The sequence below is a fragment of the Fukomys damarensis genome, unplaced genomic scaffold, assembly GCF_012274545.1.
Source record: "Fukomys damarensis isolate Sample0158 unplaced genomic scaffold, DMR_v1.0_HiC HiC_scaffold_21, whole genome shotgun sequence".
NCBI lineage: Eukaryota > Metazoa > Chordata > Mammalia > Rodentia > Bathyergidae > Fukomys > Fukomys damarensis.
In genome coordinates, this window is record NW_022900933.1 from 10,836,758 (window position 1) to 10,855,106 (window position 18,349).

The 18,349-nt window shown below is 48.3% G+C and overlaps 1 protein-coding gene across 2 annotated transcripts in view; it reads left to right on the forward strand.

Annotated features, from left to right (window-relative positions):
• Positions 1–5,961: 5,961 nt before the first annotated feature.
• Positions 5,962–18,349, forward strand: part of Plekhh1 (pleckstrin homology, MyTH4 and FERM domain containing H1) — a 36,661-nt gene continuing 24,273 nt past the window's right edge. For both annotated transcript variants that reach the window (XM_010645334.3, XM_010645337.3), the window contains exons 1-6: positions 5,962–6,126; positions 12,084–12,146; positions 12,610–12,759; positions 14,319–14,402; positions 16,296–16,377; positions 16,525–17,267. In XM_010645334.3, coding sequence (XP_010643636.1) covers positions 6,001–6,126; positions 12,084–12,146; positions 12,610–12,759; positions 14,319–14,402; positions 16,296–16,377; positions 16,525–17,267 — 1,248 coding nt within the window. In that variant the 5' untranslated portion in view covers positions 5,962–6,000. The remainder of the gene's footprint in view (positions 6,127–12,083; positions 12,147–12,609; positions 12,760–14,318; positions 14,403–16,295; positions 16,378–16,524; positions 17,268–18,349) is intronic.

Sequence of the window (18,349 nt, forward strand, 5' to 3'; positions counted from 1 at the left end):
TAAGCTTTTATTATATGAATCCGCCTGATAAAACTTGCCTACATTGCCTACATTGGTTCCGGGAGAAAGCTGCAAAGATAGACCATCAAGCAACCCTTTGAATAGAAAAGGCATCGGTTCTATCATCAGACTTCTCTGTGCCAGACGCTGTAGTGGGTCTTTATAGACCACCTGCTACAGCGTTCTGCCTATTACCCCCATTTTATAGAGGAGGAACCAGGACTCAGAAAAGTGATTTGCCCAAGGTCATGTAGTAAAGAGTGGAAACCTTCTAAATTCCAAATGTGGAGATAAGACCTTTGACCTCCCTCAGGGTGTGGCAGGGACCTGCTCCGAGCTAGACTGTGAGGGGGTGCACCCTGGGATCCCACATTCATTGCCACGAACAACTGAGCCGAACACGTGGTGCCTCTTCTGCCCCCTTCGGGAGTCATCAAGTGCAGGAGAGAAGCATGTCCTTCCTGTTCTGTTCCCCTGCCTGTGGTGCCTTCCTCTTTACTACACCACCACCACACCCGCTCTGTTCGGGATCAAAGCCAAGGCCTTCGCATGCTAGGCCATTCTTCCAGTCTCTGCAAGGCTGTGTGTTGTGTGCACTCTGCTCTGTGCTCCTTACAGGCTGGAGAAAGCTTCATGCCGTGGCTGTTAAGGTGACAGGATTCCCTCACTCCTGTTTTGGGTGACTTCACAGTAGGCCGGTGCTGAGCCACCATCCTGCATTTCCTGGGCAGCCCAGCTCAGCCATCCTGCCCTTCTATCAAAAGCTTGTTTGGGGCCTGGAATTTAGCTCAGTGGCACCATGCCTGCCTTGCAAGCACAAGGTCCTGAGTTCAATCCCCGGTACCAAAGGAAAAAAAAAAAAAAAAAGCTTGCTCAAAGCTGACCTCCTCTATGGGGAAATAGGCACTTATTGCTGGCCAGAGTGCATACATGAATTAGGATAGCAACAGGGGAGGAGACTTAGGACTGTCTGGCAATTTAAAAGGTGTATCACTTAATCCTACCATTTTTAGAACTGTCCTTCACCTGTACCTGATATATATGAAATGATGCACATTCATTGAATATTCATTGCAGCATTATTTTAGCAAAAGATTGGCCCCAACCCAAATGTCTATCAATAAGGGATCCTTAAATAAGGTCATGCCATAGCCATAGTGCAGAATACATTACAGCTGTTCAAAGCATGGAGAGGGAAAATGCAGCAGGGATGTGTACTAATACAGGAAGGTCTTACTTATATTACTCAGTGCAGGGTTGTGCACAGTGTGTTCCCATGTGTCCACTGGTATGTGTATATGAGTGATTGCACATCCTGTGGCTATCTCTGAAAAAACACAAAAGCCAAAAATGGTGGTGCATGCCTGTGATCCTAGGTATTTGGGAGGCTGAGGCAGGAGGATGGCAATTCAAGGTCAGCCTGAGTAATTTAGATCCTGCTCAGATAAAGCCTGAGGAGTAGTTCAGCAGTCCTTGGTTCAGTCCCCAGTACTACAGAAAAGAAAAATCAAACCAGACAGAGCCCCCATTGCCTTCCGGATGCCTGCCTCGTCCTGAGAGCAGCAGGTCTCCTTGGCTTGCAGTGACTTCTCATCTCTTCCTTTTAGGCTTTGTGTTGATAGACTGCCTTTGTAGGGAGACGTCAGGATATCCAGACTCATCAATCCAGAGGATCTGTATTCATCTTTATGTCTTCAGCCTTGTGCACGATCACTTAATAAAAGTCTGTTGAAGCTGAACATGGCTGTGCACATCTGTAATCCTAGCATCCTGGGAAGCTGAGGCAGGAAGATCACAAGTTTTGGTCCCTTAGGCAATTTAGGAAGACCTTGTTTCAAAATAAAAATAAATAAATGAATAAAAAGTGGCTATACCTGGGTTTCCTACTACTGCCAAAAAAGAGAGGAAAAAGTTGATGGAATTAAATTTAATCTCAGCATTTTGTCAGTTTTTGGTCAAATCCCCAAAGTCTCAGGTCAAGTTTGTGTTTTCTGTTATAGAGGCCTTGAGTCCGAGGTCAGTAAAGACTCCTTGAAGCTTTTTCCATTGCCAGTCCTATCCTCGGGCCCTGCCTCCAAGACATAGCCTGCTCACTCCTGTGGCCTTTTTCATTTTATCCAGAGTTCTGGTGGGTTTGGGAAGCCCCACAGTGTCAGGGCCATGGGAGCCCTTTGACTCATCTGTCCAGCGGTTTAGCATTCTGGGTACCCAAGGATCAGGAGAACTAGGTTTCTCAAGAGTGGCCATGAGTTAATTGTTTCAGGATGGGGCATATAGGGGCTAATTGTACTGTTTTTTCTACTTTTTATGTATTTCTCAGCTTTCCAACATAAAAAATCTTTTAAAAATTGAGCTGGGTTTTATTCCCAGCCTACGTTCTGGTTCACCCCTACCCCTTTTTGTGGGTTAGTGGTGCTGGGGATCAAACTCAGGCCTCAGGCATGCTAGGCAAGTGGTCTGCCACTGAGCTGCATCCCCAGTTCTCCAGGATGTTTTTGCCGTTAGCAGTGTATTTCTGTTAGGCGAGCCTGGTAGCATGAGATGCCTGTTGCCACAACTGAAGCATCATGGAAAGAGGGCTTTTCTAGATGCTGGGCAATCGGGATTCCTGGCTCCGCTCTGCTGCCCCTTAGCTCTGTGTCTCTCAGCCAGTCGCAGACGTGATGAGTTATTTGTTCATTGCGAATCATCCCACTTGTCCTCTGTCTTGGGGTAATGAGTGAACACACCAGTCACAGGCTTTGAAAAATTAAGAATCATTCTGTAAATGTCCGGTGTTCATTTCCACTCATCCTAGCATTTCCTCTTTATGGGAGGTGCAAGTGCAAGGTGACTTAGCAGGTGAGGCTCAACTCATTAGTATCTTCCCTTATTTTATAGCTGTTGTTCAGACCACCTGCTTCTGCCAGAAGAGCCTCCAGGCCTTGGGCTTGGCAGCAGGTACCTTGCAGCAGATCTGTTTCCAAACCCAACTCCTCTCATGCCTAGGCAGGCCTATCACGAGTCCCAGCCTCCTCCTCAGCTTGCCAGTATCCCCAAGGCAGGGAGGTGATTAACTGGTGGATCAGTCCTGGACTGTAACTTCATGAAGGTTCCTGGTTGGAGAAAGCACTCTAAACTCTATGTGTATCAGGGCTCTGCAGATGTTAATGACATTACAGTGTATGGGATTTTATTTTCAGAGCCCCTAGAGATTGTGATCATCTGGGTTTCCCTCTACTCATTGAATCTGAGCTGCAGTTTTGGTGATCAGTAAGAGTGAGTTAAAATTAAGCAAACTGGGCTGGGGATTTAGCTCAGTGGTTCCACCACCTGCCTTGCAAGCCCAAGGTCATGAGTTTGATCCCTGGTACCAAAAATAAATAAATAACTAAAATTAAGCAAACTCTTAACTACACAAATGTTTGTTTCTTTCCCTTGCCCTCTTGGTTTTACTTTTATTGGTAATTCTTAGCCCTGGGCAAGACTGCAAAGCTCCCAGGTCCTAGTCTCAGATCTGCCATATTTTCTGTTTATAGGAGGAAAAGCAAAATCCCCCCAAAGGACAAAGGAAATCAAACACAAAGTCTCCCGGCCTCTCTGGAGGCCCCACAAGGTTCTGTTTTGTCTTTTCAGCTGTGATCTTAGCTCAGAGAAGGTCATGTTTTGTTTTGTCTTTTGTCTTTCTGCCCGTTCCAGTTGGTCCCAGTCTTTTTAGGTCGGGATGCCTGGGAGGCTACAATGTGGGGATTGTTTGGGATGACAGTTCTGGGCGAGTCCAGCTGAGGTCGTGTGTCCAGTGTTCTGAGGAACCCAGAACCAAGAAAATCCGACACCAGACCCATCAGTGTTTAACTGCTAGGCTTTACTCAGGACCTTATGGTTGCCAGGAAGGTGAGCTGAGTTACATCTCCAGCCCTCTGACCTTGTATTTCAAAGGGAAAGTCAGGACACACGCTAAGCATCTATGCTTATGGAGATTATGGTTCAGCCTGGGAAAATGTGGAATATAATTTCACCTTAGTGCTCAGACTTCTGAGAGATTTTATGAACTGTTCTTGTCATTCTTAACAGTTTACACAGGTCAGGCAAGCACTCTACCACTGAGCCACGTTCCTATCCTCTTCCTGATGGATTCAGAGCACCGTGGCTAAACAGGTTTAGAACCCGATCCCAGCCCCACTGCTCACCAGCTCTGGAGCTGTCTGTGCTAGTTCCTTAGCCTCTCTGCTCCTCAGTGTCCTCCCGTGTAAGCGTGGACATGGTGCGCACACCGGTGGTCTCTTCATCGTCGTGAGGTTGCACGTGCCTGGTGTACAGTAAGGACTCAGTGAGTGAAGGCTGTTTATAAGGCACGATGGGAGATGTGAGGGAAGAGTATTGGTGACTGGTCACCACACAGAGGCTCCCTGCTGCTGGGAGTTGTTATTTGGGGACAGCACAGGAGGCACAGGAGGCAGCTGAGTTTCCTGAGGCCATGTGGCTCCTGTGGAAGGAAAAGGATTTAAAAACACACTGTGCCTCTGTCTCTTCCTAATCACACTCTATCTGCTTCCTCCTTTTCTCATCCCTGACCTAGTTTTTTCTCAAATACATCCAGGAGGCATCTGGGGAAATTCCCATGGCTGGAGATACTAGAGGTGTCTATTTAATTGGTTCTGAGTTTGCATTTAGTTTTTTTTTCCCCCAAAGACATGTGCCCTACTCCCCGAGCTGCAACAAAATACCCAGCAGTTTTCTGGTTTGCCTCTTGTAACTTGAAGGGGAGGAAGGGGATGAGAATCTGTTCTGAGGCAGGGTGATTTGATGACAACTCCGAGCTAAATAGGTAACTGTTAAGGAAATTTTTCCTTTTCACTTTTCCTATCAGACACCCACTTAGTATAAGGGGAATCAGAACACTGGAACCCAGGAGTCTTCTTCCAATTAGCTACGTGAACTTGGATGAATCTGTTACACATTTTTAAGCCTTTCCTAAATACTGTAACCCCTACTCCCATTTATCCACAAATTAACTGGCAATTGTGACCATGTTATTATTATTATTATCGTTATTATTATTTTGCCATACTGGGAATTGAACCCAGGAAGTGCTGAGCTATACCCTTAACCCTTTTTATTATTTTGAGAGTGGGCCTTGCTAAGTTGCCCAGGCTGGACTTCAGCTTGAAGTCTCCTTGCCTCAGCCTACTGAGTAGTAGTAGTAGGGATTATAGGTATGCGCTGTTACACCTGGCTCACAGGTTAATTTTCTAAGTAGAGTTCCTTGAAAAACTCAAAGACCAGGGACTTCTTTTATTTACTTTTGTACATGTGGGCTTAGAACAGTATCTGGCACATCAGTGGCTGTGGAATGGTGTTCTGGCTTGTGTTCAGCTGTCCCCCCAAAGCCTCCTGTGAGTGAGGTGGGGCTGTAGGTGGCTGAATCTAGAGTGTGATTGATTCAAGGTGGGGCTGGGCCCGAGGGCACTAGGAGTAAGGGTGTGAGTGCTCCCCCCACCAAATAGTCCGAATAAATAAAAGGGGCAGGAAGAGGCTGTTAAGGTCTTTGGTTGCCTTTTGGTGTTATCCGCCACCGTGAACTGTTGCCCCTCTGCCACCCTGCCCTGGATCCAGCCAATTGTGGGTTGAAGCCTCTGTGAACTGTAAGCCAAGTAAACCTTTCCTCCTTTAACTTTGGGTGTTAGGTATTTTGTCTCAGCAAAGAGAGAAAAGCAACGAACTCAAATGGCTAACTGAATGAAAAATGAGAGCGCAACTTTTCATTGCCGTAAAAAGCAGACCATGTTCTCCCTAAGGTTTTGTGACTTTCTGAGGTTGTCACCTAAATTACGCTGGATGGGACGCGGAGCTGAGCTGGGAGTGTGAGAGAACGATGACCACTCCCTTCCCTAGCCCTGTTTTCTCTGTCTTCCCTGGCTCCTCCTTTTCCCACACAACCCCTCCTCACACCCTTACCCTTTCCTCTGTCTCTCTGCTGGTTCGTAGAGCTCCCGGGAATATCCAGAAGTTGATTTTGTCATGGCGGAACTCAAGGTGGATACCCCCGCCGGTGTGGACTGGCAGAAACGCTGCCTGACCCTGGAGACGCAGCTTTTCCGATTCCGCCTCCAGGCCAGCAAGATCAGGGAGCTACTGGCTGACAAGGTGAGTCCTCGGGGTGGGGAGCTGCCACTCCTCCCTGTGGTCCTCAGAGGTTAAACTTTCAGTCACACGCTTTTCTCCACACTTCGGTGAGGTGAAACCCGAAGTAGTTTTTTGGTTTCAAGACCCAGCTCAGCATTTTACTACTTGGTCATCTGGCATTCCTTCCTGCCCTGCCTCCTTGCGCGGTACACCCGAGAGGCAGGCATTGGAATCTTGGTCCTCTGTCTTCTCTGGAGTCGCCCGAGGCTCCGGTGAAGTCTCTATTACTCCTTTAACCTTTCTTTTCAGTGTTTAGGCGAGAAGAATTCAAGACTCCACCCTGCTGCTCACTCCTTTTTAAACCTCTGAGCTCCCGAAGACTCCCAGGTTTCTTGGGGATGGGGAAGCAGGGTTTGGAGCCAGCTCTGCTTGACTCTGCCACTTGTTAGCTATGTAACCCTGGACCCTGCGCCTCAAAGGCAGGGACACAGATGTCTTTCTCTCAGAGTTATTTCAAGAATTATTTCAAATCGCATATGCTCCTGGCACAGAATCCATCTAAAATGGGAACAGTTATCTTTACAGGCCTGGGTGGTTGCTCTCGACTGCCTTTCATAGCATTTCTGTGCGAAGATGCACTCTAAACAGCTGGCATGTAGAGGCATTTTGGAGCAGAACTCATCTTGAGAATGACCTGTACTTAAAACAAAAACATAAATGTGTATAGATTAAGTCATCCATTCTCTGTAGTTTTGCCTCATCTGCATGGCAAACCCTTCTTTCATGGCACAAAGGTAAAATCCTGTTTCCAAATATTATCAGAGTTCTGACTGATTAAGGCAGAATAAATGACCTGCTTTGTTGACAGTCCTGTCTGCACCTTGGAAGGCAAGCCAGTGATGTTACCTCTGCACTTCCATGGACTCTTTTTTAAAGTTTTCTTGAGATAGGGTCTTGCTTGGCAGTTCAGGCTGGCCTTGAACTCACTGTGCTCCTCCTGCCTCGGCCTCCTGAATGCTGAGATTATAGGCATGAGCCACCATGCTCAGCCAGGCCTGCACCAGAACTCTTGGGCCTTGCTGTCTCTTGGTTCAGATTATATAAAACAGATGCCCACAGGTTCCTGTGGGTGCCAGATACTGTCATGGAAAGAGAAGAATTTAGACCCCTCAGGAAAAGGGCAGCAGACCTTAGACAGTGGTTTTTGAGATGTGGTCAGAACCACCCAGAGTGCTTGCTAGTTAAGCAAGTGTGTTTCTGGGCCCCGTCTCAGTCATCTTGATCCAACTTTTTAGGATGCTGCTCATTCTGTACATATTTAACAGGCTCCCAGAAAATGGTTTTGTACCCTGTAAAGTTTGAGAACCTTCCCTCGGCTATGACATTGGGCTACAGTGTGAGGGCAGTAAAGAATAAGGAGGTATCTACTCAGGAGGAAGAGACTTCTGTTTCTAGAAATGAGGACAACAAAAATAACTTTTGAAATATCACAAGGGCTGGGGATTTAGCTCAGTGGTTCTGCCGCCTGCCTCGCAAGTGCAAGGACCTCAGTTCAATCCCTGGTACCAATAAATAAATAAATAAATATTTTTAAAAAGCGAAATATCACAGCTCACACTATGAAAAAAATGGTGAATGAGGGAAACATTTATCCACCTGCACAAGGAGATGGCAGGTAAAGTTAAGGCTCAGGTAGAAAAAAGCAGAAGCAAAGAAAAAGAGAAGTCTTTAAGAACCTGACACTAATAATGTTTTAACATTAGGATTTCTACCACCCATGTGGTTTAGGAAACCTAAATTCTCGGCCAGTATTAAGCCCTGGGAAACCTCCTAGGCATAGACAGAGAACCTCTCTGGAGAGACCGCAATCCAGATCACACAGGATCCACACAGAGAAAAAGAGCCTTGGTGAAGACGGATCTGTGATCCAGAGTGACTGCCCATGTGGGGGAATAGTCTACAGGTGACAGTCCACGTCCATAGTGAACAGCTGCACTCCTGATAATAGAGCTGCTGATGAGAGGCTATGAAGTAAGTGTTCGAAACTGTTGAAGATATAGGAAAAGATTGAAAACACAGGACAATAATAAGACAGTGTCCAAAAAGATAAGTAAACTTGAAAACCAAATAGAACTTCTAGAAGAAAAAGTGTTTTCACACTGAAATTAAAAAAAATTTTTTTGAGACAGGGCCTCACTGTGTAGCCCAGGCTGGCCTTGAACTCACAGTGATCCTCCTGCTTCAGCCTCCCGAGTGCTGGGATCACAGGCAGGCACCACCATGCCGAGAGTGAAACTTCAGAATAGGTAGATTGTGTCAACATCAGTTTAGCCACTGTCAAAGATAGATGTGCTGAACGGAAGGCAGAGCTGAGGAAGGCATCTGGATGTAGCACAGAGAGACAGACCCAGAACTGAGGAGCAGACAAACAGTCGGATGATGAGAGACTCTCCAGTGGAGAGGAGAGGAGAGCCAGGAGAAGCGAACTCGAAGAGATAGTGGCTGGACAGTTTCCAGTCTGGACGAAGGAGGCGAAGCCTCAAACTCTGATGGCAGAGTGAGTCTAGACAGGATAAATTTCAAGAAATTAGTGCCTTCTGTTTTAGGTAGATTATAGTTTGGCTGCAGTAAGAAAGAACCTAAAATAACACTGGCTTAAACAGGACAGATATATTTCTTTCTTTCTCAGGTAACATTCCGGAAGATAAGAGGCCCAGCTCCAGGGCAGTGTCTTATGTGTGAAGAGGGTTCACACTGATAGCACCATTCCAACCCTTCCTTCTAAACACATGACCAGAGCCTGCATATTTCCTTATGTGCATTCCCGCTGGCCAGATATTAGTAGCATGGATATATCTGTTGAAGAAAGGTTGGGAAATGTGGTCTTCATTCTGAATAACTATGTGCTCAGCTTAAAGTTTGGTGTTCTGTTTATTTGTTTGTTGTTGGTTTTTTGTGACAGGGTCTGGCTGTGTAGTTCAGGCTGGCCTTGAACTCACTACATAGGCTAGGCTGACCGCAAACTCGTGGCAATCCTCCTGCCTCTCAGCCTCCTGAGTGCTGGGATTACAGGCATGGACCACCACAGTTGCTTGGTGTTCTCTTTATGAGAAGAGGAAAACAGATGATGGAGGACAGCCAGCAGTCTTTAAATGTAGAATAGTAAGAACAATAACAAATAGAAATAAAGTACAACCTATTTATAACTTTCAAATCAACAGAATAGGAAAATGGAGTAAGAAAGCGTATTAAATCCAGATAGGTAACAGGAAAAAGAAGGAGTATATATAAGGGACAAAATGCAGTGGTAGAAATAAATCCAATGTATTGGTTACAAGCAGATACATGTATCGAAGTTCTGAGGTATGAAAATTGGGCTGGGCATGGGTATTACCTGTAATGCCAGCACTTAGGAGGCTGAGGCAGGAGGATTGCCATGGGTTTGAGGCCAGCCTGGGCTACATAGTGAGTTCAAGGCCAGGCTGAACTATACAGCGAAACTCTGTCGGAAAAAAAAAAAAAAAAAAAATAATTAAAAATGGAAAACAGAACTGCATGTACGAGATCAGTAACTTCAAAAACAAACACTGAGTCAGGCCTGGTGGCCTATGTCTATAATCTCAGCACTATGTGAGGCTGAGGCAGGAGGATTGTAAATTTGTGCCTTTTTGGAGAATTTAGCAAGTAAGTGAAACTCTATCTCAGGAAAAGGAGCGGGGAGGGGCTGGGAATGTAGCTCAGAGCATGGGTCCTGGGCTCAGTCCCCAGTATTGAAAGAAAACAAAAAAAACAACATTGGGGCTAGGGATTTAGCTCAGTAGCACTGCGTCTGCCTTGCAAGTGAAAGGTCCTGAGTTCGATCCCTGGTACTAAAAAAAAACCCCAAGCAACAACAACAACAAATTGAACAAAAACAACCGGAAGTGTATAAACAATAAGTTTATGTGCTAGACACACAGCAGTGGGCCTGTGCACTCTAGATGTGTGGGTTGAGTGTCTGCAATACTGTGCAGGTTTTATAAGACACTCTTCAGGCTCATGGCTGGCAACCTTTGGCTTACCTCCCTTCTCTCTGTAGGTGAATCCTAAGTTGGACGATGTATAGTCTATCACTTCAACATGAACAGGAACAGGAAAAAGAAGCTTTATTACCAGTTATGCTGGGATAGCAGATGAACATCAGACCGCCCTAGGCAAAATGGCCTCCCTGCTCCTAAGTGCCACCTTTGTAAAGGGAAATCCAGAACTATAAACTGCCAAGTGCCAGGTCAGGCACATGTGCTTCACAGATGTCTTGTATAATCTTCAGGACAGTTCTGGGGTGGGTGCGTCATTACTCTTTGTACTGGCGAGAGAGGACACCACAGCATTGGAGTCAGCTAAGTCCCAGAGCCTTGGCTCTTCCCTGTCCCAGTCTGTCGAGTGGGTACAGAGTGACGGTGGGGATGTTGAACCCCCTTTTCAAAGCAATAGTTGAGACCCAGGATGGGGTGGTTTTCAGCTCAGGCCATGGCTGGGCGTGGCAGGACTGGGCTGGGCATGCAGGGCAGCCTTTGTCCCTTCAGTCACAGCACTGCCATGTGGGACAAGGAGCTGTGGCCGTGGGGCTTGAATACCATCGGGTTGGTGACAAGTATTTCGTCAGTTTGCTGTAGCCAGCTCTGAGGCAGCTTGTGAATCTTACATGAAAGTGGATCCCTGTCAGCTGCCTAAACTCGATGCCTCCTTGGCTGGTGTCACCCAGACCCACACAGGAGGACAGCTGAGGACACGGTCCGAGGGAAACAAATGCAGGATGGCCCACCACAGTGCAGCTTGTCAGAGGTCCAGGTGTGGCCCTGGAAAGGATTTGTCCAAGTGACAGACGTCGATGCTGGGATTGAAAGGAGAGTTTGAAAACTTGGACACATCTGGTGCACTCCAGCAGCAATGATGACTTTAATTTTTATAAAAATGAGGGAAATGTGAAGTTGAAAATAACTCTTCTCAAACAAGGATGTGTCTGCAGTAGCAGATACTCGGATGGTGATTAAGCTTTTCAAAAACAGTCATAGATGTTCAGAATGCTTTCAGTGCTCAGGAAGTAGTTCTGGAGAAAAATACACTGCAGCACAAGAGTGAATACAGCAGGCCCGAGTGTCAGGTGTCGTCGGTGGCTGGACAGAAATGACAGTGCCCTGCCCTTCCTTCTGCTGCAGCAGGCCACACTGCAAAGGACAGTAAGGGAGTCCTGGGGGTGGGGGAAGGAAGGCATGGCCAGGGACAATGATTCCTGCCTCTGGCCAGTGCCACTGACCACTCTTGACCTAAATGAAAATGGCCAGATGGAAAGTAAGACTCAGACTTATTTTCCACTCTTAGTCTCGATCTCAAAATAGGAAAACAAGTTTTTGCATCAGATGAAATTAGAAAATGTTAGACAGTTGTTGCAGAAGGTCACCAGTATGAATTACTATTTCCCAAGGAAGCCTTGCGTCGTCTTCTGTGCTGCAGAGCAGATGTTCAGCTGAGGTCAATCTAGGAAACTTGTTGAGAGTTCTAGGCCTTGCTGTTCAATGTTTCCTTGTAGTCTCACATGTTTTTTTTTGAGACGGAGCCTTGCTGTGTAGCCCAGGCTGGCCTTGAATTCACCGTGTAGCGCAGGCTGACCTCGAGCCCCCCGAGTGCTGGCATGATAGGCATACACCACCACTCCCGGTTCAGACATAGTTGTTAAACTCTGCAGAGGACGGGAAGGAGAGGGAGCAAAGGTGTCTGGACCTGGCCCTATGCCCCACCCTACTCAGAGGCAAGAGGTGGGCTGTCGCCTTCTCCGCCCCCGCCGCTCTTCACCTGCCCCAAGACACTCAGGATCAGGGAGCGGAGTATTGCGGGAGTCTCCACTTGAGCCAGGGATGGAGAGGGCAGTGTCTGCACGCTCTGCTGCTGTGGTCATTCTCAGACATGGCACCTAATCTCTCCTCCTTCCCTCTGAGCAGATGCAGGAACTGGAGCAGAGGCTGCTAGAGGCTGAGGAGAGAGCGGAGAAGGCAGAGACCCAGGTAACAGGAGGGAATTGGTGCAGGGTACGAGGGCAGTGACCTGCCCCTCCTGTGGACACTCGTGGCTGTGCTCACCACTCTGATGCGCGCCTTACAAGGAAAGGAAACCTAGTGTGTCTTGGACCTGAACAAATTTGAGTGCAGGGAGCTTTCTGTGTGAGTGCGCACTCTCTGAGTCAGGTCAGCACAGAGTGGATGTGTGAGTCCAGAGAGACTGTGCTATTCTGTGGGCATTCTGGGCGGCTTAGCACTTCAATTCTCCAACACGGTGTCCATCTTTCTAATCTGAGAAATTAGTGTCTCCCTTGTCAGTTCCTTCCTTTGCCTGAATAAAAACATAACAAATGGTCACTACATTAACTGGCCCAAGCTGTCACGGGGAAGGGCTCTGGCCTGCAGTCTTGTCATTGCCTGTTGTACACGCGGTGTGAGCACACCTCATGAGGCCATCGGTACTTTTCAGGTGGGTGTGATGGAAGAGAAGGTAAAACTGTCCAATCTTAGGGATGTGGACTCCACAGGCAGCCTGCCCCAGAAGTACCAAGAATTGCTGAAAGCCATGCAGGGCAAAGTAGAGCTCATCGACCAGCTGGAGGCACAGCTGGAGAAGCAGGTAAGACACCAGTCCCCTCGTTACCTGCACCATTGGCCCACAGCCTCTGGAGGCCCTCTGCTGGAGCCCTGGAGTGATGGGTAACTCACTCCCTCGTGAGCCTGTTCTTTTACGTGGAGATTTAGTTATCCAAGGATCTCTCTCATATCTGCAGTAGAAGTCAAGCAGGGTCTATAGAGGCAGAAACGCCTTGCAGACAGACTGTTCTGATTTTAGTACATGTGCTGCTGAAGCACGCACAGACAGACTGCCGGGTGTGAATCCCACTTCTAGCATCTGTTGCTCTCAGAGCATGGGCATATTGGTTAGGTCACCAACTGTCAAGCCAGGGATGGTGGTGCACACCTGTAATCCCAACACTGAGGAGTCTGAGGCAGGAGGATTGTGAGTTCAAGGCCAGCCTAAACTACACAGTGAGAGTCCCTGTCTCAAAAATAAGTCCCTGATTCTCATTTTCTCCATGTATAAAATAGAGGTTATAATATCTCACAGGGTTTTGGGGAGAATGAAGCCAGGTAATCTGTGTAAAGTGTTAGACACATGGTCAGTGCTTGGTAAAGAGAACTTTTCCCTCTCTGTGTTGGACCTGCATCCTGCCAACATGTGCTGCACAGTACTTGGCTGTAATGTAACCACAGCAGCACAGTCCTGGACAGTCAGTCTTGTCAGCCATTTGGGCGGAGTTTCTCAGTGACCTCAAGTAGGCAGAGGCCAAAGTTGTCATGGGCCAGCAGTACAGCCAGTCAACACTCTTACTCCCCAGAGACTTTGTGTGTAGAAAGGGCCCCCTATGTTGCCTAGGCTGGCCTCAAATCCCGCAGTCTTCCTACCTGAGCCTTCTGCGTAGCAGGGATTACAGGCATGCGCCACTGTGCCTGACCGACCATGTGAGCGGATTTTTGGGAGGTCCTTTTGCCAGGTCCCGTGCTCAGCCTGTTCCCCTCCACAATTTCATGTCTCCATCACAGTTCTGTCCCTTCCTTCTGCTGCGGTCTCATCTGTCCAGCTTTCCCTTCTGGCTAGCACGCCATCCATTTTCAACAACAGACCCCACAGTAGGGCCAGCAACTTCGTTTTTTATATGTTCATTCTCTGTGAAGTCCCAGCTAATGCTAGCAGTGCTTTCATGAAATCCATGGCTTTTTTTTAATCTTTATTTTTCTGTTGATATCCTGTTCACATCCTTTACAGATACTAGATTGTTCATTTCAAACAGCCCTTTGTATGTGTGTAATTTGTGTTATAAATCCTTCCCAACTGGTCTTTCGATTCTGTTTAAGGGATTCTTTATTTTCAGTCATACACAAATTTATAGTTAGGATATAGATTTAGTCTTTTGCTCTGTGGCTTTTTGGGATTTGTATTATGTTTAGGAATTTGTAAGAACATAACTTTTTTTTTCTTTTAAGCTATTCCCATTTAGTCACTTGATGTTTCTTTCTTTCTTTCTTTTTTTTTGGTGTCGGGGATCGAACTTGATGTTTCTTTTGGTTTTCCACCCCAGTTATTCACTCTCCTTGTGACATTGTGATTAAGTAAAGTCCCTGTCTTTCTTGCAGAAGCAGATGAGAGCCGAGGAAGCAAAAATGGTTCAGAAGAAAGCTGCAAAGATCAAGGAGTGGGTGGCACTAAAGTTAACGGAGGTCAGTCGGAAGCTCCGCTCAGGGGCCTGGCCGGAGGTGTAGCTGGGCTTGGTCGCCCTCTTCCCAGCTCCCTTCTTCCTGTGTGGTTCCTTGCCTGCCTTTGCATTTGTTATCCACTTTCCTGTGTTCATTTTAAACCCTGGGATGTGTGGCTTTACCTCCCTTCTGTCTTGGTCATTTTCCCTGGGCTTCTGAATGGTTCTGTGCTGGGTGTAAGTGTGGAAGAAAGAATGAGTCTGGCAGTCCCCTCAGTTTCCTTCTGAGGAGTGTACTCAGACCACTGTCCACTCAATCTCCTTACTCTGCCCGTTTTGTTTTTCTATTTTTCCTTTTTTAAGATTATTTTGCCTACACTTCATTTATCTATTTTAATTGTTTGTTTTCAAATCCTTGTGGGCTGATTTTTAATAGATCACAGCAAGGGAACTGTTCTGCTACATTGGAAACCCCAACCCAGAAGCTGGTTGTCTACAGATGGTTCAGGGCCAGCTTCCCTGATAACATGCTTTACCTGATGGGTGATGGGCCAGAGGGCGGCCCCTTTCCAGCCACACACACCGTTTCCCCAGATGAAGGGCTCCCCTGATCCGCCACGGTCAATGCACAATAGGGAGATACCTTGGGGACCAGTGGGAGATCGGCTGTGTCGGACCAACTGAGGCACTGTTGGCACTTCTGTATGGATCTGCCTGGGTTTTAAAAAATTGTGGTAGAGGGCTGGGGATTTAGCTCAGTGGTTTCACTGCCTGCCTTGCAAATGCAAGGTCCTGTACCTGTGCCCCAGTACCAAAAAAAAAAAATGTGCCCTTGGTTTGGACCAAGATAGAACTCTACTTTGGCGGGGCTCCACTTTTCTCTTTTCTAGGATTCTTTTGTATGGTTGAGTTGGGTTCATCTTTTTTCCTGCACTGGGGACTGAACCTAGGAAGTACTGGGATAAATCCTAGCCATCCCCGCCCTTTCCAGACAGGGTCTCGCTGAGCTGTCCAGATTGGCCTCATACTGTCAGCCTCCAAACTAGTTGGGATTACAGGTGTGCACCACCATAGGTGGCTTATTTTTAACTTTTCTAAAATTGTGAACTATAACACACACACACACACACACACACACACAGAGAAATGATTCTGAAACTACTATCTAGATGACTACCACCCAGGTTAATAGATAAAACTTGGAGCTGGGCATGATGGCACATGCCTGTAATCCATGCACTCTGGGAGGCTGAGGCAGGAGGATCCCAGGTGGGAGCCCTGCCTGGGCAACTCAGCAATGTAGCAAGATCCTGTCTCAAAATAAAAAAAAATTTTTTTAAATTAAGAGTCTAGGGGGCTGGGGATTTAGCTCAGTGGTTCTACCACCTGCCTTGCAAGTGCAGGGACCCAAGTTCGATCCCCGGTACCAAAAAAAAAAAAAAAGAGTCTAGGGATGTAGCTCAGTGTGAAGGCCCTGTGTTCAATCCCCCATATCAAAATGATGATGATGACAATAATTGCCAGCACCCCACACAACTCAGCCTTCACAGTCACGAACACTCACACCCCAGTAAAGGTAACCACCCGCTTCACCACATTCACTCCGGCACTTACGGCTGGCACCATCTCAGCACCCATTCCCATACTGGTTTAGTTGTGCCCATCTTTGCACTTGGATAAATAAAATTACACAGTATGTAGTTCTCCGTATCTGGTCTCTCTTGCTCCATCTACCACCTGGGAAATCCATCCTCGTGGTGGCTGTGTTTTCTTTCTAGTCTAAATCTTCATTTTCTCTCTTTCCTCTTTTCTTTCTTTCATTCTTTGTCTGGGAATCAAACCCAGGGCCTTGAGCTTGTCAAGGACTCTACCCCCGAGCCACACCCCAGTCCCCTAAATCTTCATTTTTTCCCCTCAGCTAGAGATGGAGAATCAGCACCTGAGAAGCTGTAATCAGCACCTGGTGGAGCAGGTGGGAGCCCTTCAGGCAGCGCTAGAAGGTAGGCTGCCAGCAGGGCAAGGTGTGTGTGTGAGATGTGTGTGGGGTGTGTGCCTGAGTGTGTGCGGTGCGGAGCACGTGCAAGGGGGACCGTGGCGGAGTGGAGCGGAGCGAGCTCTCACCGGCCTTGTTTCTGTCCCAACCTCAGCCCTCCAGATGGCACCTCCAGGGAAGCTGTTGGTGATCCCCAAGGGAAGCCCAGAGCTGGATTCGGTGCCCACAGAGTCAGGAGCCCGGCCTGTGGGGCAGGACAGTGGTTCCCAGGCCCTGGATTTGAAAGGAGCTATTCCTGTGCTTTCTGTGGATGCTCCCGAGAGCACAGGCTTTCTGTCTCAAGCCAGAGACTCTGTGGAAGACTCTTGTTCCAGCACATTCCACCCTGTGGAAGTGGCAGATACCAGAGTGCTTCAGTCTCATCTGGAAAGCGAGCACTTTCCCAGCCAGCTGTGCGTGAAGCCCAGCACCCCCGGATATGGGGAGGGCACGGTCACTGCTCAGGAGAGGGTGCTGCCTGGTGTCAAGACCTCTGTCAGGGAAGGTGGCCCTGGCAGCAGCCTGACCCTTCCTAAAGTGCGGGCTTCCAGCACTCCCCAGGTTAGCATCCAGGTGGCCAAGAGGCACCACAGTCAGCCCCACGTCGGACTCGGCCACTTTGAGCGTGCGGTGAACACCGAGACTGGGTCCCTGTCGGCCTTCCGCCCGTCTGGCCTTTCCAAACTGGACACCTGTGCTGACTTCTGGGAAGAACCGGAGAAGATGGAGATGGGGGAGCTACCTCCAGCAGGAAAGGAGGAGGAGAGGGACAGCCTGAAGGTGCCCAGCACTGAGCTGGAGGAAGTGAAGCTGGGGAACAAGCCACCCACACCACCCCTGCACAGGTTTCCGTCCTGGGTAAGAGGCAGCCTTGGGGCTGGGCAGGGGGCAGAGCCAGCGATGGGCGCACTGTACCTTCAGCTTTTCCTAGCGGCACCAGGTATCCAACACCCACCACCCAAAGAAGGCAGGGTTTGTTTTTGCTCAGGGTTTCAGAGATTTCAGTCTATAGTCAGGTGGCTGCAAGGCAGGAACCTGGTGGCAAAAGGGCGCGGTGGGGCGGAGCCGTTCCAAAGGCAGCCAGGAAACTGGAGGAAGCGCCGGGAGAGGTCTGCCCTCCACAGGCTCACCCCGGCCCTGCTGCCACCGGGTGCCACAGCCAGCAGCCCGTTCAGCTGTGGCCGTCAGTGTCTCTTAACCCCGTGGAGTTGACAGCTGAAGAGAACGGGCGCTGGGCTGAGCGTGAGCGGAAGCTGCACTCATAGCAGTGCTGGGGCTCCGGTGCCAGGGAGCCTCCTGTGTGCGCTCAGCCTGTTTCTGAGCACTCACTGTGCCCCACGCCCAGCCGGCGCCTGCTACACCGTTCTCATTTCACCTCTGTGACTCTCTGAGGTCGTCCCGCATGTGTGGGGGGCCCTAAGGTTCAGCTGTTAATCGTGTGACCCTAGGTAGGTTCCGAAACCTCAGTGCCTCAGTTTCCCTAAATGGTGATGGTAGTGACTGCTTTACAGGGCTGCCAGTAGGATTAAAAGTGTTGATGTCTCATGAACTTGCCGGGTAGTAAGTGATACGCGAGTGTTGGCTGTTTCGGCTTCTGAGCCTTAGCCTCCCTGTAACACTGGATGAAGTAACCTGATGTCTTGTAGGAGATGCAGGTTAAACAAGATCACACATTAGTGTGTGGTTAAGCTGGGCAGTGTACAGGAGATCGTACTGTACACTCTTCTGTTTCTCTTTTTCTCTTTAATTGGTGGTACAGGGCATCTAATCTGGGCCTTCACACTGAGATATATCCCCATAACTTTTCTTCTTTTTTGTAGGGGGTAGTGGGCATCGAACTCAGGGCCCCACACTTGGCAGGCAGGTGCTCTACCACTGAGCTACATCCCCGGCACCCCAGCACTTTTTTTTGGGGGGGATACTGGGGATTGAACTTGGGT